This window comes from Meleagris gallopavo, chromosome 1 (assembly GCF_000146605.3).
Source record: "Meleagris gallopavo isolate NT-WF06-2002-E0010 breed Aviagen turkey brand Nicholas breeding stock chromosome 1, Turkey_5.1, whole genome shotgun sequence".
Lineage (NCBI taxonomy): Eukaryota > Metazoa > Chordata > Aves > Galliformes > Phasianidae > Meleagris > Meleagris gallopavo.
In genome coordinates, this window is record NC_015011.2 from 96,424,227 (window position 1) to 96,446,506 (window position 22,280).

General features: G+C 35.7%; 1 protein-coding gene across 4 annotated transcripts in view; it reads left to right on the forward strand.

Moving 5' to 3' along the window:
* Positions 1–22,280, forward strand: part of USP25 (ubiquitin specific peptidase 25) — a 62,707-nt gene that overhangs the window by 34,736 nt on the left and 5,691 nt on the right. For 3 of the 4 annotated variants that reach the window (XM_031556633.1, XM_031556626.1, XM_031556630.1), the window contains 11 exons: positions 47–208; positions 1,951–2,159; positions 2,868–2,938; positions 7,061–7,289; positions 8,657–8,854; positions 9,447–9,586; positions 12,479–12,592; positions 14,437–14,532; positions 17,841–18,019; positions 18,885–18,963; positions 20,806–20,885. In XM_031556633.1, the coding sequence (XP_031412493.1) occupies positions 47–208; positions 1,951–2,159; positions 2,868–2,938; positions 7,061–7,289; positions 8,657–8,854; positions 9,447–9,586; positions 12,479–12,592; positions 14,437–14,532; positions 17,841–18,019; positions 18,885–18,963; positions 20,806–20,885 (1,557 nt within the window). The remainder of the gene's footprint in view (positions 1–46; positions 209–1,950; positions 2,160–2,867; positions 2,939–7,060; positions 7,290–8,656; positions 8,855–9,446; positions 9,587–12,478; positions 12,593–14,436; positions 14,533–17,840; positions 18,020–18,884; positions 18,964–20,805; positions 20,886–22,280) is intronic. The other variant, XM_031556634.1, reaches the window with a different exon arrangement.

Here is a 22,280-nt window from a genome sequence, read left to right on the forward strand (position 1 = left end):
TTTTGTATCTGTGAGTGATGGCATTAATACATTTTATGGTTAACAGATATTTAAGCTATGGTTCTGGTCCTAAACGATTCCCCTTGGTAGATGTCCTGCAGTACGCCTTGGAGTTTGCCTCCAGCAAGCCGGTGTGCACGTCTCCAGTGGATGACCTGGGTGCTAGTGCCCCCTCCAGTGGGACGCTGCCTGCCCAGACCTCACCCAGGTAAGGGCACCCTCTTCCACTGTGAGATGCAAGCGATGTGTTCAGTGCAAACCCAGCAGCTGAGAGAGAGGGGAAGAAATCTGTTTCAACTAGATGTCTACCTGAGGGTTACTAAAAACCAGATGTTAAAAATCCAGGGCTGTCTAATGCCCTGGATAATAAATAAGTACTTCTTTAGTGGAGAACTACCACTTCTAAACAAAATACAAGAACTATAGTGCTTGATGGACCATCAGTACTTGTATAGTTTTTGACAGCAAGTCATTGTCCTTTGCTTACCTGAAAGGACATCTACATTTCCAAACAATCACAATATCTGATGAGGTTACTGTTTCTCAGGTGGAATGTATTAAGAATTTGAATTTGGGCAGTATGTATGTGCTGCAGAGCTTCCAAGTTTCTGGTGTAGACTTTCTTTTAGTTTTGCCTGAGATTTAAACTTTTCTTATTGGCTCCTTACATTTCTGACTGAGATTTTGAATTGAGTTTTTAAATTCATAATAGCCAAAGTACTAGGGAGACCCATTAACGTTATTCTTCTCATTGTTGAAGCTAGAAACTGTTAGTAATACTTAATAAAGTACAGTATCAATTAGGATAGGTGGACACTAACAATTTCTAACAGAGCTCTTTATTTTGCATTCCGAAAGTAGGGTTCTAGGTTCTAGTTCAGTCAAGATGTTTACATTAGTACTTCAGAGAGGTGAAAAAAATTAGTCTAAAGCTTTCAAAATATTTTTAAATCTTACTGATATAACGGTGACATAACTACTGTCGATTGATAAGAAAAGTGTTTGAGAGATCCTAATGATTACATGACATACCATGTCAAGAATACTATACTTTGTTTGAATTCCTATGTAGAAAATTTATTATATAAAAATGCAAATACTTCGACTTTTTTTGTCAGCCTGTAGAAATGTGAACACATTACATGGGGTGACATCTCTTAATGTTCTGTCAACTTTCTCAGCTACTGAAGACTCCAAATTCCTCAGGCTTTATCATGATGCAATACCCAACATAAATAAGTAGTGGATTGCTAGGAAGATCTTCAGATTCACGTTCTGCCTAGGATTACATAAACACCATCTTTTTTAATGGGAGCAGAAAAATCTGTGACAGTTTTTTAAAGTTCTGCTGCTTTCGTACAGTTTTTTTAAGTTGGCCACTTTGAGTTACAAGACTTGTTTGAAACAACTTCAGATGGTTTGATATTAAATATTAGAGGTTCTTTCGCTGTTGCTCTTCAGTTAACATGTGCTCTAGCTAGGTGATCAGAAAAAGAAAGCCTGCTAGGTATAAGGCATGAAAAAGTTGTTAAACACAGAACTAAATTTATTGGATTTTACAGTCGATAGGCCAAAAACCAAGTTGCTGTAACTCTTCTGTCTGGAGTTTAGCAGTAAATGTTTCAAACTACAGTGATTACTTTTATGACATTATTTGATACTGTCGAATAATATTTCAAGTAAAGCAAATTGTGTCTTGACTGATCCAATTCCTTTATCTTTGACAATAGCAACCATAGTTGTCATTGTGCTAACTTGTACACCACAAAGTTTCCAGCCATTATAAAGTAATCTTTGCATTGATATTTTCAGTGCCTTTTTTGGATTGCTCTGTTGGTAATTACCTTTAAAATGTTTCTATTTGAGTGAAAAACTTATTTTTATAGTGTGGCTTTTAGTTTGTGTACTTGTTGATTTAGTTTTGGTATTTTATGTTCTGAATGAATGCAGCACAGTAGAGCAGCAGGGGCCTTCTTCTTCAGATGTTCCAAGCACATCGCCTGTACAAAGATCTGTAATACATAAACCATTCACACAATCACGAATTCCTCCTGATCTGCCAATGCATCCAGCACCAAGGCACATCACTGAAGAAGAGCTTTCTGTCTTAGAAGGCTGCCTGCATCGCTGGAGGACAGAAGTAGAAAACGACACTAGAGGTATTGTTACAACCTGGAGAATGTAGTTGCAGTTGGAAAGGATTTATGGAAAGGGAGAGAACGAGTCTTAATGTCTATGTGTGTGATGAGTTGTTTGTTTCAAACTTCTCAAATTGCTTCTAGGACATAGGAAGGGAAGTTAGTTACACATCTCAGTAGACTGGCAGTGTATAAACTGAAGATGCTGGGCACTGAGTGTAGTATGCATTAATGTTCTATCAAAGGTTTCTGTGCGCATGGTAATGGAGAGAGCAAAATGAAAGTGGAATCTACACTGAAGGACTGTCTGCAAATGCATTCTAGCTGTCACAGTGATATTGGACTGGGCCTGTGTTGTAACTTGATGTTCTGCAGAGGTGTTTAAGGCAGAGTAGCCCCTTCAGCGAGGAAGGATTTAGCTCATTTCTTGAGCTTTTTGGAATGGTAGACCTTATTGTCCATTTTGATGCCATGGAGAAAACTAATGAAGTAGTTTTTCCAGTGGAGGTGGAGTCAGTTGAGGTCTAGGAAATGAGCAGCAGTGGATCAGAAGTCATTCTGTCTACTTTCTCATTTGAGATTTGGTGTTTGACCTACAGGTAGTTAAGCAGATGCAGAAAATGTGAGATGTAGCTTTGTTTGAGCCTTTAATGAGAAAAAATAAAGATTTAGCCTGATACAGTAATGCAGCCTAATAGAATAGAATTTTTATTCTTACTTCTCTTTTAGATTTACAAGAAAGTATATCTAGAATACATCGAACAATTGAATTGATGTACTTTGACAAAACAATGATCCAAGTAAGTATATTTTCTGTATTGTATAAGCAGATGTTTTTGTCACTTCTGTTAAAATTCTTAGATGCTTGAGAAATGAGTAAGTATACAACTATTACATACAGTGGCTTGAGAAATTTCATGGAAAATCAAAATGGGTTTTGCAAGCTTCCTAATTATGCACAGCTAGATGAAAGAGACCATTACGGAATTTTACACGTGACATGAGGTGCATATAACATGATGTATGTAAGTTTTAGCGACTTTGTGACGAAAAACCAAAATAGGTTCCATCAGGTCTTTTGACTGACTTTAGTTTTCATACAACAGTAGAATTTTCTCACCCTAATTCAACCTGATTGCTAGGTAGAGTAATTTCTTTATGGTGACAAAACTATTATTTTCTTATGCTTTATACTCAATGTTTACTGCCATTGCAAATTGCAACTTCTATACTGAGATCTGGGAACTTACAGCTTCTGCTTTTAGTTAATAAAGTAGTTACAATAATAATTAAGTTAATGCCAACGTGACTCTTTTTGTTTTTTAGTGTTTTGGTTTTCCTTTGTCCGTTTTGTTAATCTAAGGAGAATTTTAGGGCAATTCTTCTGCTCTGTAATCAAAATAGCAATTTTAGAATGCTTTACTCTGGAATTGTGGCTCCTGTAGTATTTCTCATATTCACATGTTCATGTTCACTCTCTTAAGCATGTTTAAGGGTAAAGCTTACTTCCTCTGCTACTTTCTGTTAGTAGCAAGATTGTCCTTCCAAGTTAGATCTGTTCATCTTATTTTTCCTGAGGTACGTTTTCATTTTGTACACAGCTTGTATGTGGCAGCTGAACTCTGCTGCTAAGATTTTCAGGCAGACTCTGTAACTGGCTTTCTTTAATCTTATTACTGGCAGGCTTTTTATTTTTTAGTAATACTTGTGACAGGAAGGCTACAGTCTATGTAATCTAACACTAAAATGAAGAAATTTGTTGTTTTCATGCCCAAATAGATAGCCTTTGTTGGCTCATGTTTTCATAAGAGGAAACATATTTCATCCTATAACAAGGATACATCAGCAGTCATTACACTGGAAAAATTAGATTGTTTAGTAAAACACTTTTTCCTAGTACATAATTGTAGATTTTATTTTATTTTATTTTATTTTATTTTGAAAGAAAATTCCAGAAATAGAGGAAGATGTAGTTCTGCAGAGAATGTTTCTGTGCCGCACCTGAAAGCAACAATGTATGTTGCTAAGTGATTGTTAGGGGACATTTTTTTAAAAGAGACTCTGGACATCTGTAGTTTCTTTAGAATAGAAGGAAAACATGAGGAGAAAATAAGGAGCTTCTTAAAAAGTTCATGTATGCTCTATTATTTATTCTGCAAATAGAAATACGTTCCTTAAAAAGTCTAGTTTTGTGTTTCCAGACCTTATTGACTCAAAAATAAAAGCTCTTACTTCCTGTAATTGTGTTATTTAGAGGAAAAGATCAATACTGCAAATATTCTCCAAGGGAATGGAAGAATATTAAGCTGTCCTGTTGGTCAGATATACAGTGAGTCAAAGGAAAGGAGACTACTATATGCACTCAATTCTTTGCTGTTGTGCCAAAGTACCCATACAAATGAAAAAGTTGAGCTACAGAAGAGTAACCTTCACTTCCAGTTTGTGATTTCAGACAGGTTCAGTAGCTAAATATTCCCTTTGTGACATAAATTCCATACTTTGCTTCATCCTCCTGAATGGATAGACTCTATCAACTGCTTATTTCATTCCCCTTTTGTTTTCTTCCTTCCATGAATGTGCTGTGAGAGAAAATAAGGTGCCAGCTGGTGCTGGAGAAGCAACATCTAGTCTCAATTTGTACTAAGAAAGCTTCATAGCTTCTTTTCCCTCTTACGGTTCAAAGAACTCTGTTGTATTTAAAGAGCAGAGTTGACATCAGTGGTTGTTACCCTGATACCACAAATGACTTTAGCAATAACCTGTATGATAGGTTACTGTGCATGTCTTAAAGAAGGAATGTTCCCCTCTGTTTTCTAAGTTGATAACGTAGAAACCAAAAAGGGAAAAATACACCCAAGTTGGCTTGTGATGGTGAAGAGGTTTGCTATAGTGACTATTGATTGAAGATGCTGAGACTGGTAGCTTTATCCCCTTACGCTGGTTTTGCCATTCAGACATGTAACATACAAGTTCACTGTCAACTGGATCACATAAAGTCATACAGTCAAAGATGTCACAAGTACCATTTGAAAATGTTGTTCGTCTAAGAATGTATTGTTTCTAATCCTCCTACTCTTCTTAAAATAATAAGCTGGCCAGTGATGCACACTGTGAAGTGTTCTTCATGTCAGTTGTATTGTTAGCATTGCAAGGATGCCATCCTGATTTTCATAATTTTTTCCATCAGGCTGCTATTTTGGTTTGCGGTATGTTCTTTTTGTTTTGTTTTGTTGCCCTGATGTATCTGTTCTGTAACTGCATATGAAGAGGGTATTGAAGTTCCATTTCTGTTTCGTAAGTAGTAAGAGTAAGCTATGAAGCTTAATGCAGACTGTTTATTTGGTCTGTTGCCCTCGGCCTTTAATTGTCATTGGTATATGGCATATTGTAAGAGATGCCTGTGTGTATCAAACTCGCTTGTCCCTCAGTCATTGACTTTTGGGGGGCATACACCTGGAAACTGAGCGTGGATGACTGCCAGGCAGCCCTCCAGAGCTGGAGGAAAGTAAAAGGATTTAAATTCACCCAGGATTGTACTGCTCTGTTTTATAATGAGGAAATTTTATCATTGAAGTCTCAAGAGACTTGGTTTACCATTTTTAATCAAGATCTGCGTATATTTATATGCATGTGCACGGACTTGCAATCTCTTTAAGAAAACTTTCATGTGGTTTTGATTAGATGTTAAACCCCTCCCCCACCCCATTCAGATTTACGGACTTGTTTGAATTTCTTCTTGGGTTTGAGAGATTTACAGTGCGGTTTGGTCTCTGGGATGACAGTCTGTTTGACTTCAGCTGCAGTGCAGTCAGCCAGCTTTACAGTTCAAAGGCGGTTGCAAAATCTTCAGCATTTCCATATAGTCTGAAAGAGAATAATGAGGTTAAAAATAACTTCAGGGAGTTTAAGTCATAGTTGGATGTGTATTTATGCTTTACTGATTACTTTGGTGCTTAAATGAAATTAAAAAAAATAAATTACTACAGCTTTTTAAGTAGCTGGTTTATCCAAAGTACAGACTTTTACTGCAGTAAAAGTTGTCAGGTTTTTCATCCTAGATAAGCTGCTATCATTCAGGCACGCTGAGCATAGCAGGGAAGATTAGTTTTTTCTATTATGTTGCATGTACTGTTTCAGGAGGTTAAAACAGGCCAATCACTAAGATACTTTTAAAATGTTTCTAAGTAAAGAAGCATTCTGTTCTTCCAATTTCCAATGACTTAAGTAGGAGCTGAGTATTTCATTTCTCTTGCTTGTCAATGAGCACGTGTAACGTGATACTTTTTACACTGGTTCAAAAAATTATCTTCCTTCCAGGAGGATAAAGGGAGGACCTCTTTATGTGTTCCAGCCTTCTCTTTGCAATGCTGTAATGATACATTTGACATACTAGAAGAACAGTTGTAATTTTCACTGGAAGAATTTTACTCTTTGGAAATGAAATTACTGAAAGTCCCAGTTAATCCTTTAAATAAAATCACTTTATAGCACATAGAAAGCATGAAGTTTATTACCTGAGTTTACATATATCTTACAAAATTGAGTATAAAGTTATTGGGTCAGAACTGGAACAAAGTGTATATGCACAAGACTGACATATTTAGTCTTTTTCTGGAGATACAAAAACAGTACAAATATTTAAGAAATTAACAGAAGAGGTTATCTTGCAGTAAAGATAGCAGAGCAGACATTTCTTCTGCAGGCTTATTTGTGTACTTAAGATTCTTTTAGCTCATAATGGTAACTTAAATAATTCAAAGTTATTTTGCATAATGGTTTGCTGATTTTAGCTTTTTGGTTTTTCTCTGTCATATTTTGATCCTCTTTATTTTTGTTACTTTTAATGTAGCAATTATTATTGGTGGATAGTCAGAACAAAATGCTGACAAGGAGAGTTTAATGATATTTTGTTTGTTTCTTAGGTTCCTTATAGATTGCATGCTGTGTTGGTTCATGAAGGTCAAGCCAATGCAGGACATTACTGGGCATATATTTATGACCACCATCAGAACAGATGGATGAAGTACAATGACATTTCTGTGACAAAGTCAACTTGGGAAGAGTTGGAACGGGACTCTTTTGGTGGTTACAGGAATGCCAGTGCATACTGTTTGATGTATATCAATGATAAGGAACAGTACTTGATAGAAGGTAACATATGTTTATGTTTTCAGCATGATACAGAGTTACTGAATGCATTTATAAGAAGAGTGTTTTTCTGGTGGATTTCCAGATCTTTGAAATGGCTTTAAAAATTATTGAAAATTCAATTTATAGTCACAGTTGTCAGTGAAATTGCTTCTATAGATTAAATAATTTATTTTCAACTTTCAAATTAATAGAGATAATTGCAATGTTTCTGTATTATGAAAAGAGCAAAATTAACTAAGTTTGCTAACTTCTGAAGATTTTGGATCATCATATGCTCAGTGTTTTGGAGGTGTTATCTCCTGAAGTGTAGAACAGTAATAAGGAAATGCAAAGTGACCTTGACATTAAAATCATCTTTTCTTTGTAAGCTTTGGGACTCGCATGAACTTTATGGGAGAGTGGAAACATGACACTTTTTGCAGAGTATTGAAATATATCCCTCTATAGACCTACCAACCATATGTTAAACTAAAGAAATGTATGGATTTTGATTTTTCTCTTTTCAGGTTATAATATATAATTATACGTGATTATAAGGCTCTTGTGAAAATACTGGGAGGGAGTGGAAAGGCCCTTAGTATGACGTTTATAGGCCCTGTTAACATTTGTTAGGGATCTGACTGAAAATGGACAGATTCATAGAACTGTAGAATGAATCATAGAGTTGCTTGGGTTGGAAGGGACCTCAAGGATCATCAAGTTCCAGCCTCCCTAACACAGGCAGAGTTGCCAGCCGCTAAATCAAGTACTAGATCAGATTGCCCAGGGACCCATCCAACCTGGTCTTAAGCGCCTCCAGGGATGGGGCATTCAAAATTTCTCTGGGCAGCCTGTTACAGTGCTTTCTCACTCTCAATAACAGATGACTGAAAACCTCATGTTCGAGATCATTCATGGAGTTAAAAGCTAGAATGTGCATTTGTTCAATTTTTAAATGAAAACTGATAATAACCTTGATGTTTCTATGCCGCCAGGTTAATAGTAGACTTGCAGCTATCAGGTTTATGACCTCTGTAGTAATTTGGAGGCGGGTTTGCTGGGGGAACAGTTAAAGCTGATTAATCCTCCAGTACCTGATATAAGTCACAGAATCATAGGGATTGAAAAAGGACCTCTGGAGGTCCAGAAGGCTTATTGTTCAAAGTAGTAATGATCTGATGATGCCTAAGAATTTGTCCAAAGATTGAAAGAGCAATAACAATATGCTCTATTAGCAGAAGAGTGCCCAATAGATATTAAGAAAAATTAAGACAGTTTGGGAGATTTGATGTAGTATTACATGCTTTAAGTAATTCACATGAGAAAATTTAACATATATTTTCTTCTCCTGATTTTTTGTCTGAAATATAATTTGTATTTTACTACAGAGGAGTTCAACAAAGAAACGGGGCAGGTACTTGTAGGAATGGACACACTGCCTTCTGATCTAAGGGATTATGTTAAGGAAGACAATAAACGTTTTGAAAAAGAACTTGAAGAGTGGGATGCAGAACTTGCTCAGAAAGCACAGCAAGAAAAATTGCTATCTCAGATTCCCAGAGCTCCAGCACCCTCACCTGCTCCAGGTGAATGAAAAATCATTGGTTTGCATATAAATGGTTTAGCTGCTTAAAAAGGGAAGAAGTACTAATTTGTGTAATCCTGAATTTTAATTATTTACTTGACCAAGGTAACTGAATTTTAATCTGTTTTTTTTTCTTTTTTTTCTTTTTTTTTTTGTCTTCTATTTCTTTATCTTATTTCACCTTTTCTCTCCCGGTTTTCTGCTTATTTTTTATTTCGTGATTATTTTGCAAAGTGAAAATATATCTGGAAGTCAGTTGTCTGCAGATCATTTAGTGTACTACTAAAATCTGTATAGATCCTCATTTATTTTCTCAGTTGTCCTAACATGATTGAACACCCCTTAATCAAGCCTTAATGGATTTCTAGTCAGTACAGGTGTATTTGTTCCTAATGTAAAATTGTGAGGCAATTTATATGAAAATGTTCAAAATGTCATGACACAGACTGACGAAATGTTGGATTTGTGAATGATGTGACCTACCCTGCATCTTCTGTGTGGGTTACCTTATCTATGATGATCCAAATAAAACTGCTGAATTTAGAGTTCATGCTTCTGTTAACATATGGAATTATCTTGTTTCTGTCACTAAGTTCAAGCAGGAGAACCAGAATATTTAGAACAGCCATCAAGAACTGATCTTTCAAAGCACTTAAAAGAAGATTCTGTACAAGCGATCAATAAAGCTTTAGCTGAACAAGAAGATAGAAGTCCAGAAGCTATAATGGATACGGTGAGGATACTTTTAAGCTTGAAGTAACTCTTCCTTTTATTTTGCAAGTGCAAAGGATAATAGCTGCTCAAAGGTGAGGGGAAAGGGAGGAAAAACAAAAATGAGCAAAAACGTATTTGTTCTTCAGGGCCTCTTGAACACTACAAGTCCATCCAGAAAGTGTATATACTATGTCAATGAACATAGAAGTAAAATACTGTAAGTAGATGTACTCTCTGTGATTGAAGTACTTGCTGAGAGTGCTCTATATTGCTCAGATGACAATCATATTTGTGCCCCACCATCAAACTCTTTTCAAAATGTTAGGTGGTTCAATTTATTTTGAGAAGTTAACATTGATGTTCCATATAAACGACTTGAGAAATGCTGTTTTAAACATTGATTTTTACCAGAGTAATTTGAGAATGTGAGTTATCTTAAAAGAGCTATGGAATTTAAAATAGCTCTCAAATAGATTTTTTTTCTGAATATTATATTTATGGAAGAAAGCTCAAAAATGGTCAGAAAAATTTGTAATATGATAAAACTCTCAGTTCAGCAGTATTCTATAGTTTTAGTGCAAATTCACAAGTTTATGAAAATTAACTTTGTGATTTGCTTTGTGATTAAACAGATGCATATATTATAATGCTAATAAGAATTACTGTTGGGTGATACTGTTTTCACTTCATATCTGAATAAATACTGATTGAAAATTGGAAATTAATGGCTTCGTGAACTGCTAGAGAAACTAACATTTAAGTTCTTTCTTTCAGCAAGTGTGTCTTGCTTTTCTATATGAATAGCCAATATATTTGCAAAAAAAAATACATCTTTTAAAGTAATATATTTGTCTGACTTGGAACCATATGCCACTGAATGAGACATGCAAAATGTACAGTATGGCTTCTTTGGACACAGCTAGTAACAAATAGTGATATGGAGCAATACAAACAATTTAGATATGCTCAAAATTTCAAATATATTTCCTAAATTCTGGTACAAATTCTCTTTAAACAAAAGCAGTCTGGGCCCAGATAGCTTTGGGGCCAGCAGGAAAATCTTTTTAAAGCTGTTGAAAATTATGTGACAACTTGTTAACTTTTCTACTTGAAATGTATTTTATCCCTTTTTCCTGTGGTGTGAGGAGAGCAAAGGAGCATGCTTTCTCTGCTAAATCAAAATCAAAACCAGCAGGGAAATTAATCATATATTAAGATGTACTCTACCACTAATAATTTAAGCTACTGCATACTTGGCTTTGTTGAGTTCTCAGAGCAGAGACCAGCTAAGTGGGAGCCTGCTTAATATGAGTTACCTCTTATGTTAATACCTCTCATACTTACCCCCCTGTGGTAGTATGAATGACCTCTGAGGGGGTAGCCATGCAGATATCCAGGTTGGGATAAAACATCTTGCCTGATGCTATCCTCTTTCTAGGGTCTCTGGGTATCCTTCTGGTGGGATTTGGAGGAATCTTAGAAACCTGATTCCATGTATCAACTTTTTCTGTTCAGGCTAAATGTTGTATACAATCATTGCCTTAGATCTTTGCAAGATAGTGGCTGGGAAACCGCTAAGTGAGGCAGATATAGGCCTACTTATCCCGGTTATTCTGATTTCTACTGCCTTGTTCTGCAACAAAGGGAATGGTTCTTTAAAGGCAAAAAGAAAAAAAAAAGAAAAACAACCTACAATAAAACAACCAAACAAAAACAAAACCCAAACGAACCAAAAAACAAACCAAAATCCCACAAACTCTCTTATTTATAGAGTCTTTATGCTGTTAAAATATAAAGCTGCTTCCTAGGTAATCTGAGGCACCTCTATTATTTGATGAGATCTACCCTCTGTAATCTGAATTTAGATTAGATAGAACTATGCTTCCTTTGGAGTGTATCATCATATTCTTTAGTTGTTCTGCTTTCATCTTCATTCTGGTGTGCAGTCACATATCCCTTTCCTCCACTTTTTGTTTGTCCATTTTAGAAAAAGGAAAAACAACATCAGAACATACAACAAACAAAATTATTGGTTACTTGTCACATTATCATTTGTGTCCATTTTCTGCCCTTTGTTCTTTCTATTTATTTGTTTCTCTGCAGTCTTCCTTTATATTTCTACAGTGCTGGGTGTAAATGGATACTGTTGTGTTTCTGGAATTTTTCTTAGAAAATAAAGCTATTGTGATTGCTGTAGAACAGCAGCACAGAATTCTTTCTGCACTCTGTGATTGCTTAGATTAGAGTCGAAGTGCTGCAAGTGCTGTAAACCGGCGATCATAAAATGATAGAATGCAGTAGCTGAAATCATCTCCGTTGTTTACAAGCTTATGTTAACAGAAGAATTTCAGTGACTAACATGATCTTCCTTTGGATCTCTGTGCAGTTATTTCTCTAAAAAACAGGCCTGTTGAGTGTAACACACCTTTATATATTCTTTCTAATACCTTAATTGCTAGAGGCTTTTTGTGTTTTTTTCCAGTGCATCAGAAAATGTTAGCCTTTGACTTTTTGCCATTTCTTAACATGAATTCTTCAGATACCTCGGTTATATTTAGTAATTTTTGGTAGAGGATATGACAATATGAAAAGAAATGGTGGTATCCTTCTAAAATAATGCTTTGAATCTGTTGCTGCAGAGCTGCAATAGTGGCATCTAGCCTATGAAGATGTAATTAGTGAATAAAGGAAAAAAATATTTTTTTAAATAATTCTATTTTAATTGTAAAATGTGCTACATAAAGTAAACTGTAAGTAACTAGAGAATATACATTTATCATTTTGTCAGAAATGCACTTCAAAAGTGCATTTCATTTTATTTGATCAGCCTGTTAGTTTGTGTCTCTGTGATTTTCTCTGCTGTGTGATTCCCCCTCCCAACACACATACTGATCATGATTTTCTTCTGCAGAGCTCTCATAATGCCTCAGCTCAACCAGCTCCTAACCAGCGAGTTGTAGAGGTGGCGATTCCTGATGTAGGGACTTTTGTGATTGAGTCAGAGGAGGGGGGTTATGACGATGAGGTACATTTGATTGCAATTGTGTGCACCGCTCCTACTTGGTGCTTTCTTGTGCTGCCTGATGAGAATTTTTGGCATGTTTGCACATCATGACACCTAACAAATTTGTGCATAACTATATGCTTAACGATTTGTAACTGTAGCGATGTCTTAATTTGTAATGAAGTATGAAAGGAAAGCACTAGCTACTCTAATTGGGCACGCTTTGCATGGTGCTGTGTACACTGGAGGTATATTTGTCTTTTTAGCTGTGGAAGTTGAATGTTTGTGCTAGGCCAGATAGTCCTTGAAATGCTAGTGGTAGCCTGTGGACCACTGCATTATTTTAAAAATATAAGGGTAGAGAGTGGTGTTTTTAATGTTTGTGCTTTCTTGTCAGTCTAATAAAGGTAATGTTCAAGTCCAATCTTTTATTTGCCAGTGTTAAGCTTCTTAGACTTTCAGGATTTAATTATCAGGTAAATAACCTGAAATTGATATGACTGCTGGAAGTGACTTTTTTCCCAAGCTTAAAAAAGTAAATTGTTGTTGGAATTTTGCAAATCAGACCCAGAGGGGTAAGTGTCTCTGATACTATTTGAGGAACAGATGATAGAGTCGCATTATTGCAGGAGACAGTACTTTCTTCTGGCCTACTTTAACAACAGAAAGCAGCACTGCCAGGGTCAGTTCTGCCTTAACACTGCGTATTCCGTGTTTGTTTTGGTTTGTGGTTAGAGTTGATGCGGCCCATATTCTTAGCTATCTGGGCATGTGTTATTGGTGGGCTGTGAGAAGCTTTTGCTTTGCTGCATAAAAGGATATTTCGGGAAGTTCTGTCCCATAATTATCAGCAATTGCAACTAAGAGTGGGGGATGGGGGATAAAATGATTTGAATGCCATCCTCGCACTGAGTTACTCTTCTCACAAATGTGCAGTCTCCACCTTTAAAGACGTGCCTTTTTTCATTTTTGAGGCACTCTTGTCCACATGCCATTCTTTTTCCAGAGATGCTAACTTTCTGCATAATGTTACTGTTTCTTTTGTAAGCATATTTGCTTTTTTAATGCTGTTCTTATGTGTGGGGAAACTCTTCTGGGGGGTTTAGGGCTCTTCATCTTCTCATCTTGAAGGCCAGCTTTTGTTGCTGTGCCAGTTGTGTTAGCTAGACTGTGGGCAGGGAAGGAGGGAGAGTTTTTCCTTGCTCACAGATATCAAAGAGTAAAGGCCTGTCTGAGTATCCTGCAGGTATCATATTGTTTGTGCTTATCTGACGTGAGTAGCTGTGAGATGAGTGTGTTATGTTTGGTTTTGTGTTTGTTAAATGTTTTGGTTTTTATTTTAAAAATTTGTCTGGAAATGCTTCTGGAACCAATAGTGATTGTAGCAGTGAGTCTGTTTACTTTGATGTTGAAATACGTATGCAATACATAAAGTGTAGTTCATTCGGTTTGTGTCTAGTATATATGAAGTGTGATTGGATGATTATCTGAAACAGTTTATTTTATCCTTTGGTGGCCATGTGATAGCACTCATTCAGTACAAAATTCCTGATGGATACTAATGCTGAACCAGTGCATGCTCTTTTCCTTGGAAGTTTTAACCGTGTACTTTTCAAATTGTATTTGACACACTTGTTCAGTTTTTGCTAAGCTTCCTTTAAGTCATATGTTTTGCAGTAAAAATATATACACATGCCGTGATTGATTTGCAAAACACGCACAACGGTTTTTGTATTGAAACGTGCCATTTCAGTGTATGCATGCATTAAGTTGCTTTTTTATCTTGCATGAGACTAAAAGCATATTGAATTTAAAACTTAAAATATTAATCATTCCAAACTTCTACCTTAAATCCCTTATGGCAGGTCATGCTGACCCCGAACATGCAAGGTATTATCATGGCTATAGGTAAAGCCAGGAATGTTTATGACAGGTGTGGGCCAGAAGCAGGGTTCTTTAAGGTACAACTAACATTTTCAATTTTTTCTCTGACTTTTTTTTGTTAGATATACCTTTTTCCTTCACCCTTTGATGCATATTAAGACTGTTCCAGCATATATAAGTATTCTTCTATGGCATCAGTCTTCCATTTAAATATTACTAAATTATAATCTCTGCTAGGGAGAAATATCTGTAGCTATTTCCATCTTGATTTAGCAATGTGCTGCCTTGAATTCAATAACTTAAATATCTTTTTCTATTTTACTTCTTAATAATAGCCACAAGTAGCAAGAAACCCATGTGGGTAATCAAGAAGAATATTTATTTTTTTCCCCTGTTCATAACAAAAAGTGTGTCTTCACTAGACTGTTTGGGACTTCAGTGTTTTCACCGAGGCATACCAGTGTTTAGTCACTTGTTTATTTCAGAGAAATGTTCTTGTTTTGTCCTTAAAAGATTTTTTAGTAGATCAAAATCATTTTCTTTTGTTTAACGGCATTGATGTCAAGACAGTTTATTTATGCAGAGTTTTATTACTGGGAATTGGATGTTACGCTCATTGTGTTTGTTAGTCTACACACTAAATAGATTAAAAGATGCATTAGTTTTATTAAATACACAAACTTCTGAACATTTTAGCTTGTAATTTTTTGAGTTTTAAGAATATAAAAAGGGAATTACTTTGACATGTTGTAGAATCCTCTCAAATATGATGTTTATTTTTATCTGCTGGAGGAGGGGAAAAAGTTTCTTGCCTGTCCTTGAGTAACATTCTTTTTCCTATTGAATTTTTACAGTACAGTTACACTGAAACTCCCTCCTAAAAAAGGCCAAAACAAATTAAAAAAAAAAAACAAACTCAAACCACCTCTATAATCCTTTGCTATGGAAGAATTTATATCTCATGTTTGTTTGTTTGTTTTTAATTTTTTTTGTGTTGTTGTTGTTTTTTTTTTTAAATGGATATTTTGTGAAGTGTTATGACCATGTTGCATTTGTCTCTGTTAAACATGCCCACCATCAGGCATCAAAGAGACAACTGCCATAGCTTTTATTTAAAGAAATGGGTTTTGTTTGGGATTCAGTGCTATGTTTTTAAATTTCTCACTTAATGACAAGCTGTTTTAATTGAAAAACAAAACAAAAAACCCATGCTCATCTTATCAAACCAGACATTTTTTGGAAAGGTTAATTACACTGATTTATTTACTTATTTTAATGTGAGATGTGTTTTGATGATGAAAGCTTCCTGATGAAAACCTCAGTGGAAGTGTGGAGGTTGGGGGCAAAATTTGTCTTTGAGAAAGTGTTTTTAAAACTAAACTAAGTTGTTGGAGAGTAGAAGTCTGCTTACTCATTTTCTGCTGAATCCTGTTCAAAGCAACTTAGCACTGCTGAAACATGCTGCATTTTTAGTAATACATTAGTCTGGATGTTTGCAGATGAAGTGATTCTACTTAGTACCAGGTTTAATATTTTGAAATGTTGTAGGTGAAAACCTATTCCTTACAATTACTATCAGAAAGATTTTGTGATATTTCTGTACTGCTATGCTCTGGTTTTGTTCTTGTGTTTGCTTTTTATAACAAGTGTTTACAAAAGACTGAGGTTTATTTCTATGATGTCCTTATTGAAGTGTAATGCAGGTAAAGCCCATTTAATGGGAGTCATTGTTACAGCCAAAGTTTGATTCCTACTTTACCTCTCAGAGTTTAGACTTAACATATTGCAAAGCAACTAAGATGTTTATTGATGAGTCAAACTTCTCTAAACTTTATACACAGTTCCTTGCAGTATGTTTGCCTTAAGATTTTTATATAACGTTCTTAGTGAGAATCCTAAAGCTTATTATACTTTTTCCTGTATTTTGTTTAAAGGAATAATACTGGCTTAGTTTTCTTCTTTTCAGTATATAGAATTCATGAATCTGTAGCATAACATTGACTTTTTTCTGAATATGTATTTGAAAATCTAGATTTTCTTGCATTTTTCCTGTTTGAGTAATTCTCTGAAGAATTAAATGCAAAATAGCAATAGCTTTTTATTTTGTGCCAACCTCATAAAAGAGGCTTTAATAACTTTGTTATCTGTGTCTGTTTTCTAATGGTAGAATGTCTTATGATGCAAGATAATAGAAACACTTATGTGTGACTTTTGATAATTATCATTGGTTCTCCAAAACTCTTTTTTAATAATAATATATATCACTAGGATTTTAAAATATGAATATGAATGCAGAACGTTCTTTTAAGTTTTGAAGTTCTCCACACACTCTCTGTTTAAGTCCATATGAATAGTATCCTATTCATGTGTTCAGTCTCAAAACACAGTGTTTCTTGGTGAAGTTTAGTAGCCCAAATTTCCAATATTTAAATGTAAAGAAATATTTTATTGCCAGGTAGAGGCATAAAGAGATTTATAATATTGAATAGGGCATTTTCTGCCTGGTTTGTAGCTTTATTTTGTCTGTATATGGTATTGAAACTACTAATGTGTGAAGCCACTGTGTTAGGTTATTTGTTTCAAATTGATAGTAACATTAGCCAGCGGTTTGATCACCTCCATATTTTGAGAGAGAAATTACGGAGTATATTAAGATTTGTCACCATTTTTCTAATTATTTTTCTTGTTGCTCTTGTTTGTGCTATATAGTTTCAATGGATAATTTCTAATGAACATAACAGATGAGATTTCTTAAAATCTAATGTGCTGACAAAGGAAGCTCTTCCTATAAGTTCTAAAGTTGGCCTAGAATACTCAGTGAGGAGTCTGTCCTTGACTTATGGGAGGCTAACACTAACCATATTGAAGTATTGTCTGTAGAGGTTATGCAACTTGATTTTTGTTGTACAATGATTTCCATTCTGACTTATTCTTTCAATATCTCACGTGTTCATTAAACTTTACCTATAATTTATTTGTGTATTTGCATTTCAACTATGTCTTAGGGGTACTTTTTGATCTTAAGAGATTTTAGAAAAATCCTTAAAATGAAATGTCTGTTACACTGCTTTAGGACAGTACATGCTTAAAGTCCCTCTTTAGGGACCAGATAAACCTTCTCTCAGGGTGATATAGTGCAGGACTGGGATTGCTTTTGAAGTACAGGTCCACTTGGGGTTTTGGCAGCCCTAGTTGGGGAGAGACAGGAGCAGCTTTGCCATTTGTCTGGTTTTTTTACTGTAGTTCAGACTCGTTAGAAGGGTTGGGTAAGGAATTGTTAAAATTCTTTTGTAGTCAGTGGGCCGTGGACATGAATTATTCCTAGTGTCTGAAAAGTCTGAGTTAAAAGCCAGGAAGAATAATGTATGTTTTTAAAATTATTTAGGCAATTAAGTTGGAATATACGCGACTGCTAAAATTAGCCCAGGAAGATCCACCACCTGAATGTGATTACCGTTTGCGTCATGCAATAGTTTACTTCATCCAAAACCAGGCACCAAAGAAGATAATTGAGAGAACATTACTGGAACAGTTTGGAGATCACAATCTTAGCTTTGATGAAAGGTAATAAGATCCGCATGTCTCTCTTCCTGAGCTTATGTGAGTTCTGTAATGTGTAAAGACACGCTTTTATATTCAGATATGCATGTAGAGAAAACAAGAACAGCTTGTACATTTGGCTTTATCTTCTTGTTAATAGTTTGAAAGTATAAAATGCATAGAAGAATAATTTTATAAAAGTTTTAATCTCTATAAAAATCTCTATAAAAAGGGTAAACAAGAAGTTGGGTTTTAATTTAGGAAGTAAGGAAAAACCCTTAGTGTTGCTCCTAATTGTATACAGTTCTCTGTGCCTATGTTTTGGAGCACTTAAGGCTGTGAAGTCTCTGTTTCTTCAGTGGCCTAAAGCTCAGCACTAGAAAATAAAACCTGACATCTCTTAAAATGGGACATCAGGCTAGAAGAATAACTTATTTGAATGCAAGACAGTGTCTTCTATACTTGAAATTTCATGTACTTATAAAACAAAATTAAAAAATGAAAGGTAGAGAGTGTTAGTCTGACACCTGCTTATTGACAGCTGTTAAATCTTTGGTTCTAATCCTCTAATATTACTTTCACAAAGTGAGAGTTGGGGAGCTTCAAGCCATATGAACTTCAAATTTGGGAAAAAAAAAAAAAAGAGTAATGCAACAGTTTAGTTAATAAAACAGAAAGTAATTCTTAAATGGCATGGGTGTACATCACATGTACTAGAAAAGTATGCCTTCTGCTGATTATGCAGTGTTTAGTAGAAAGCAGATTTTTCACAATGTTTCCATGCTGTTTTGTATAAAGCTGTACTCTAAACTGTTTGAGTTTGCTGTTTTTGTATAGATGATATTTTTTGAAAATTTCTCTCTCATGATTTCTTGTGGCTTTTTATAAGGTGCCGTAACATAATGAAGGTTGCTCAAGCTAAGCTTGAAATGATAAAGCCAGATGAAGTAAACATGGAGGAATATGAGGTCAGTATTTCTTATGCTGTAAATTAAATTGTAACTTCAAATAATTATCTATAAGCTGAGTTTATCTTAGCAAATTTCTGTTCATCCTACACTGAGAAGATGAAACTAGTTCCTGAAACATTATTTATTTCTAGGAAAGCTGCTCTGACCAGTTGATCTAAAGCCATTTTTTCCACATCTGTAATTTCAAATTCAAATTTGACTTGAGCCACAAATAAATGCCAAGGTTGATTCTGTCCATACTCTTTAACATGCTTTGACATCACTAACAGTATTTCATAATTTAACACCATGTGAGACAATTGGCTTTCTCTAGTCGGAAACTTCTGTGAGTTGAAGGAATGAAAAGGATATAAGGCCAGCCTTAAACGTTTAGAGAAATGGGTCACAGGGTTCAGGGTCGCATTTGTGTTTTTTGTCCAGCTTTTTTTGTAGCCACTCCCATTCTCTTACTAGCATCTTTCTCTAGGTTCTTTCATTTGCTAAGACCATACATTTTCAATTTGATACTTTGAAAAACTTTGAAAAAAGAATGGAGTAAATTGCAGACATTATACAAGTTTGACTTATATTTAGCAAAACACTTCATCTCATATTTAAAGCTAAGTCTGTAGGTGTCGTTACAACATCAGTTCCAATTCTGTGTGATACTGTTCATTAAGGCCTCTGAAAAGGCCTTATTTATATCCTGGGCAGATTCCAGTGCACCACTTAAACCTCACTGTAACGTTTGTAGGTCCAAAACAGCTTGTTCAGGAGGACTATGGGAGTAATCTTGCCCTCAAAAACAAGAGCAAAAAATGTCTACTTGTCATTTCTGTTTACCAGGTTTAGAACCTACAGTAGATGTTACTACATTAAAATGTGCCTTCAAAGGCTAGGGTGAATGAACTCTCATAGCATTGTGTTTTTAGGCTGTGCAAGGCTCAATTTCTTAAGTTTTCTGAAAGGCATAGCACAAGTAGAATTAACAATCCTGGCTTAGCTTTAAATGAGGGAGTGGGAGGAATCTTCTTCCCTGACAGGTACATGCCACCTTCCTGAGGCAGATAGTTGGTGATTACTCTGAAGACTGTATCATTGATTATCTAGTATAGGACTGACATTTCATAGAACCTTTCTCATGCATTTTGTGTTGAATCTGTAGGTGGCTATGTATTATGGTATGTTGTCCCTTACCTAACTATTAATGAACGATTAAAAGCTAGTTAACCAACTGCAAAAAAGACAATCTTTTCTCATAGGGCAGTCACCTGTAAAGCATATTAGTAGTCACTTTGTAAAAGTGGTGATGCAGCGAGATAAATGTTTTGCACCAATATAAATAAATTGCCACAGTCTCAAGTACTCAACAAGCTATACAAGCCATTTAGGGCATTCAGCGTGTTCAGGCATTTTCTGTCTTTCTTAAATGAAATTTAATATTGAGTCTATATATAAGCTTTCTTTCACTTTCTGAGTAAAGAACTGTGTGTAATGAAAAGAAGAAAAACACACTGTTAGCCTCTCTGTTTTTGAGGGGGTTGGGAAAGTAGTGATTCTCGTAATTCTGACTGTGGTTCTCCAAAAAAACCTTTGTGTTCCTTTCAGTTCAAGTGATAATGTATTCCTGTGTTTTGTTTATGTTTTTAATAAAAATCCCATCTGAAACTCATCTAGAAATATTGTAGGAATTTAAGAATCTTATTTTCATTGAGAGAGGGGGGATTCAGACTGACTTTTCCAATATACAAACTTAATAGGAGTCCTTATCACTTACTGTGGGTATTCAGCACTAAGTGTGTAAAATATTTGTATTTCATGTTTGTGGATGAAATTCTATATACCCTTTCTTATATGCAGAGATGGCATCAAGACTATAGAAATTTCAGGGAAACAACCATGTTTCTCATGGTAGGATTGGAGTTTTTCCAAAAAAAGAGGTAAGTGGTAGTATAGAACTCAAATGTGATAGAGTGATTTGAAGGCAAAATGTAACACTGATTAAGTTAAAAGTTATTATTAAAATTAAGAACTGTTTAATGTGTTCTTATTGTATTTAAAATTTATTCAGTTCATTAATTTCTTCAGTCTCTCATCTAGATCAGTTTCCTGCAACTTCCTACTTTTAATCTCCATTTCTTTGTCCCTTATCAAACCACGAACTCTTCTCAGTGCCCCACAAGCACTTCTTTTTCTTTCTCCTTCTTTCCCACTCTGAATGGTCTCTGTATTCCTCAGACATAAGAATCTTTCTTCTCTTGTACCGTATGTACACGTATATGTGGACCTGAATAAGCTTGAGAAGAGAGCCCACACAAGCCTAATGAGGCTCAGCATGTGCAAGGTTCTGCACCTCAGTTGATGCAGTCCCAGATACATGTACAGATTAAAACACATGGAAAATAGCCGTGCAGAGAAGACATGGGGGAGTTCTGGTGGATGAAAAGCTTGACATGAGCAAGCTCAGAAGGACACCTGTATCTTGGGCTGCATCAAAGGAGGGCTGGCCAACAGGAAAGGAGAGGTGATTATCCCCATATATTCTGCCCTTATGAGGCCTCATCTGGAGTACTACCTTTGGGCCAAGGGCCCCCAGCACGAGAAATATATGGAGCTCTTGGAGTGGATCCAGAGGAGGGCTATGAAGATGAGAAAAGGGCTGGAGAACCTTTGTGTAGAAAGGCTGAGAAAGCTGGGCTTGTTTGGCCTGGAGAACAGAAGGCTCTGTGGAGACCTCCTTGCAGCCTCTTAGAGGGAGACTGACTTTTTATATGATAGGATAGTGATAGGACAAGGAGGAATGGTTTTAACATAGGAGAGGGGAGATTTGGATTAGATGTTAGGAAAAAAATTTCCTCAAGAGGGTGGTGAGGCACTGGCACATGCTGCCTGGAGAAGCTGTGGATGCCCCATTGCTGGAGGTGCTCAAGGCCAGGTTGGATGGGGCCATGGGCAGCCCTGCCATGGTGTAAGGGTTGGAACTAGATGATTTTTAAGGTCCTTTCCAACCCAAGACATTCTGTGGTATCTATCTGTCAAACTTAGTTTCTTGTTTGTATGTTGTGTAGCAAATTGCTTCGTAATTCTCTTTCTTGTCTTGTATGTTTCCAAAGGAAAAAAGCTCTAACAAAACAGAATGATAATAACATACTTATTTCTGTAACAAGCTATGTGTTTGTGTAGTGGTTAACACAATGAGCCCATAATTTTGGTTTGCTACACTGTATAAGTAAATGTTAGTACGTTTACTAATAATCTAAATTGGCACATCCCACTTTGTTAGTATTAAACAGCTTGTATACAGAAGTTGGTCAGAAGACTGCCTGGCTTAATTG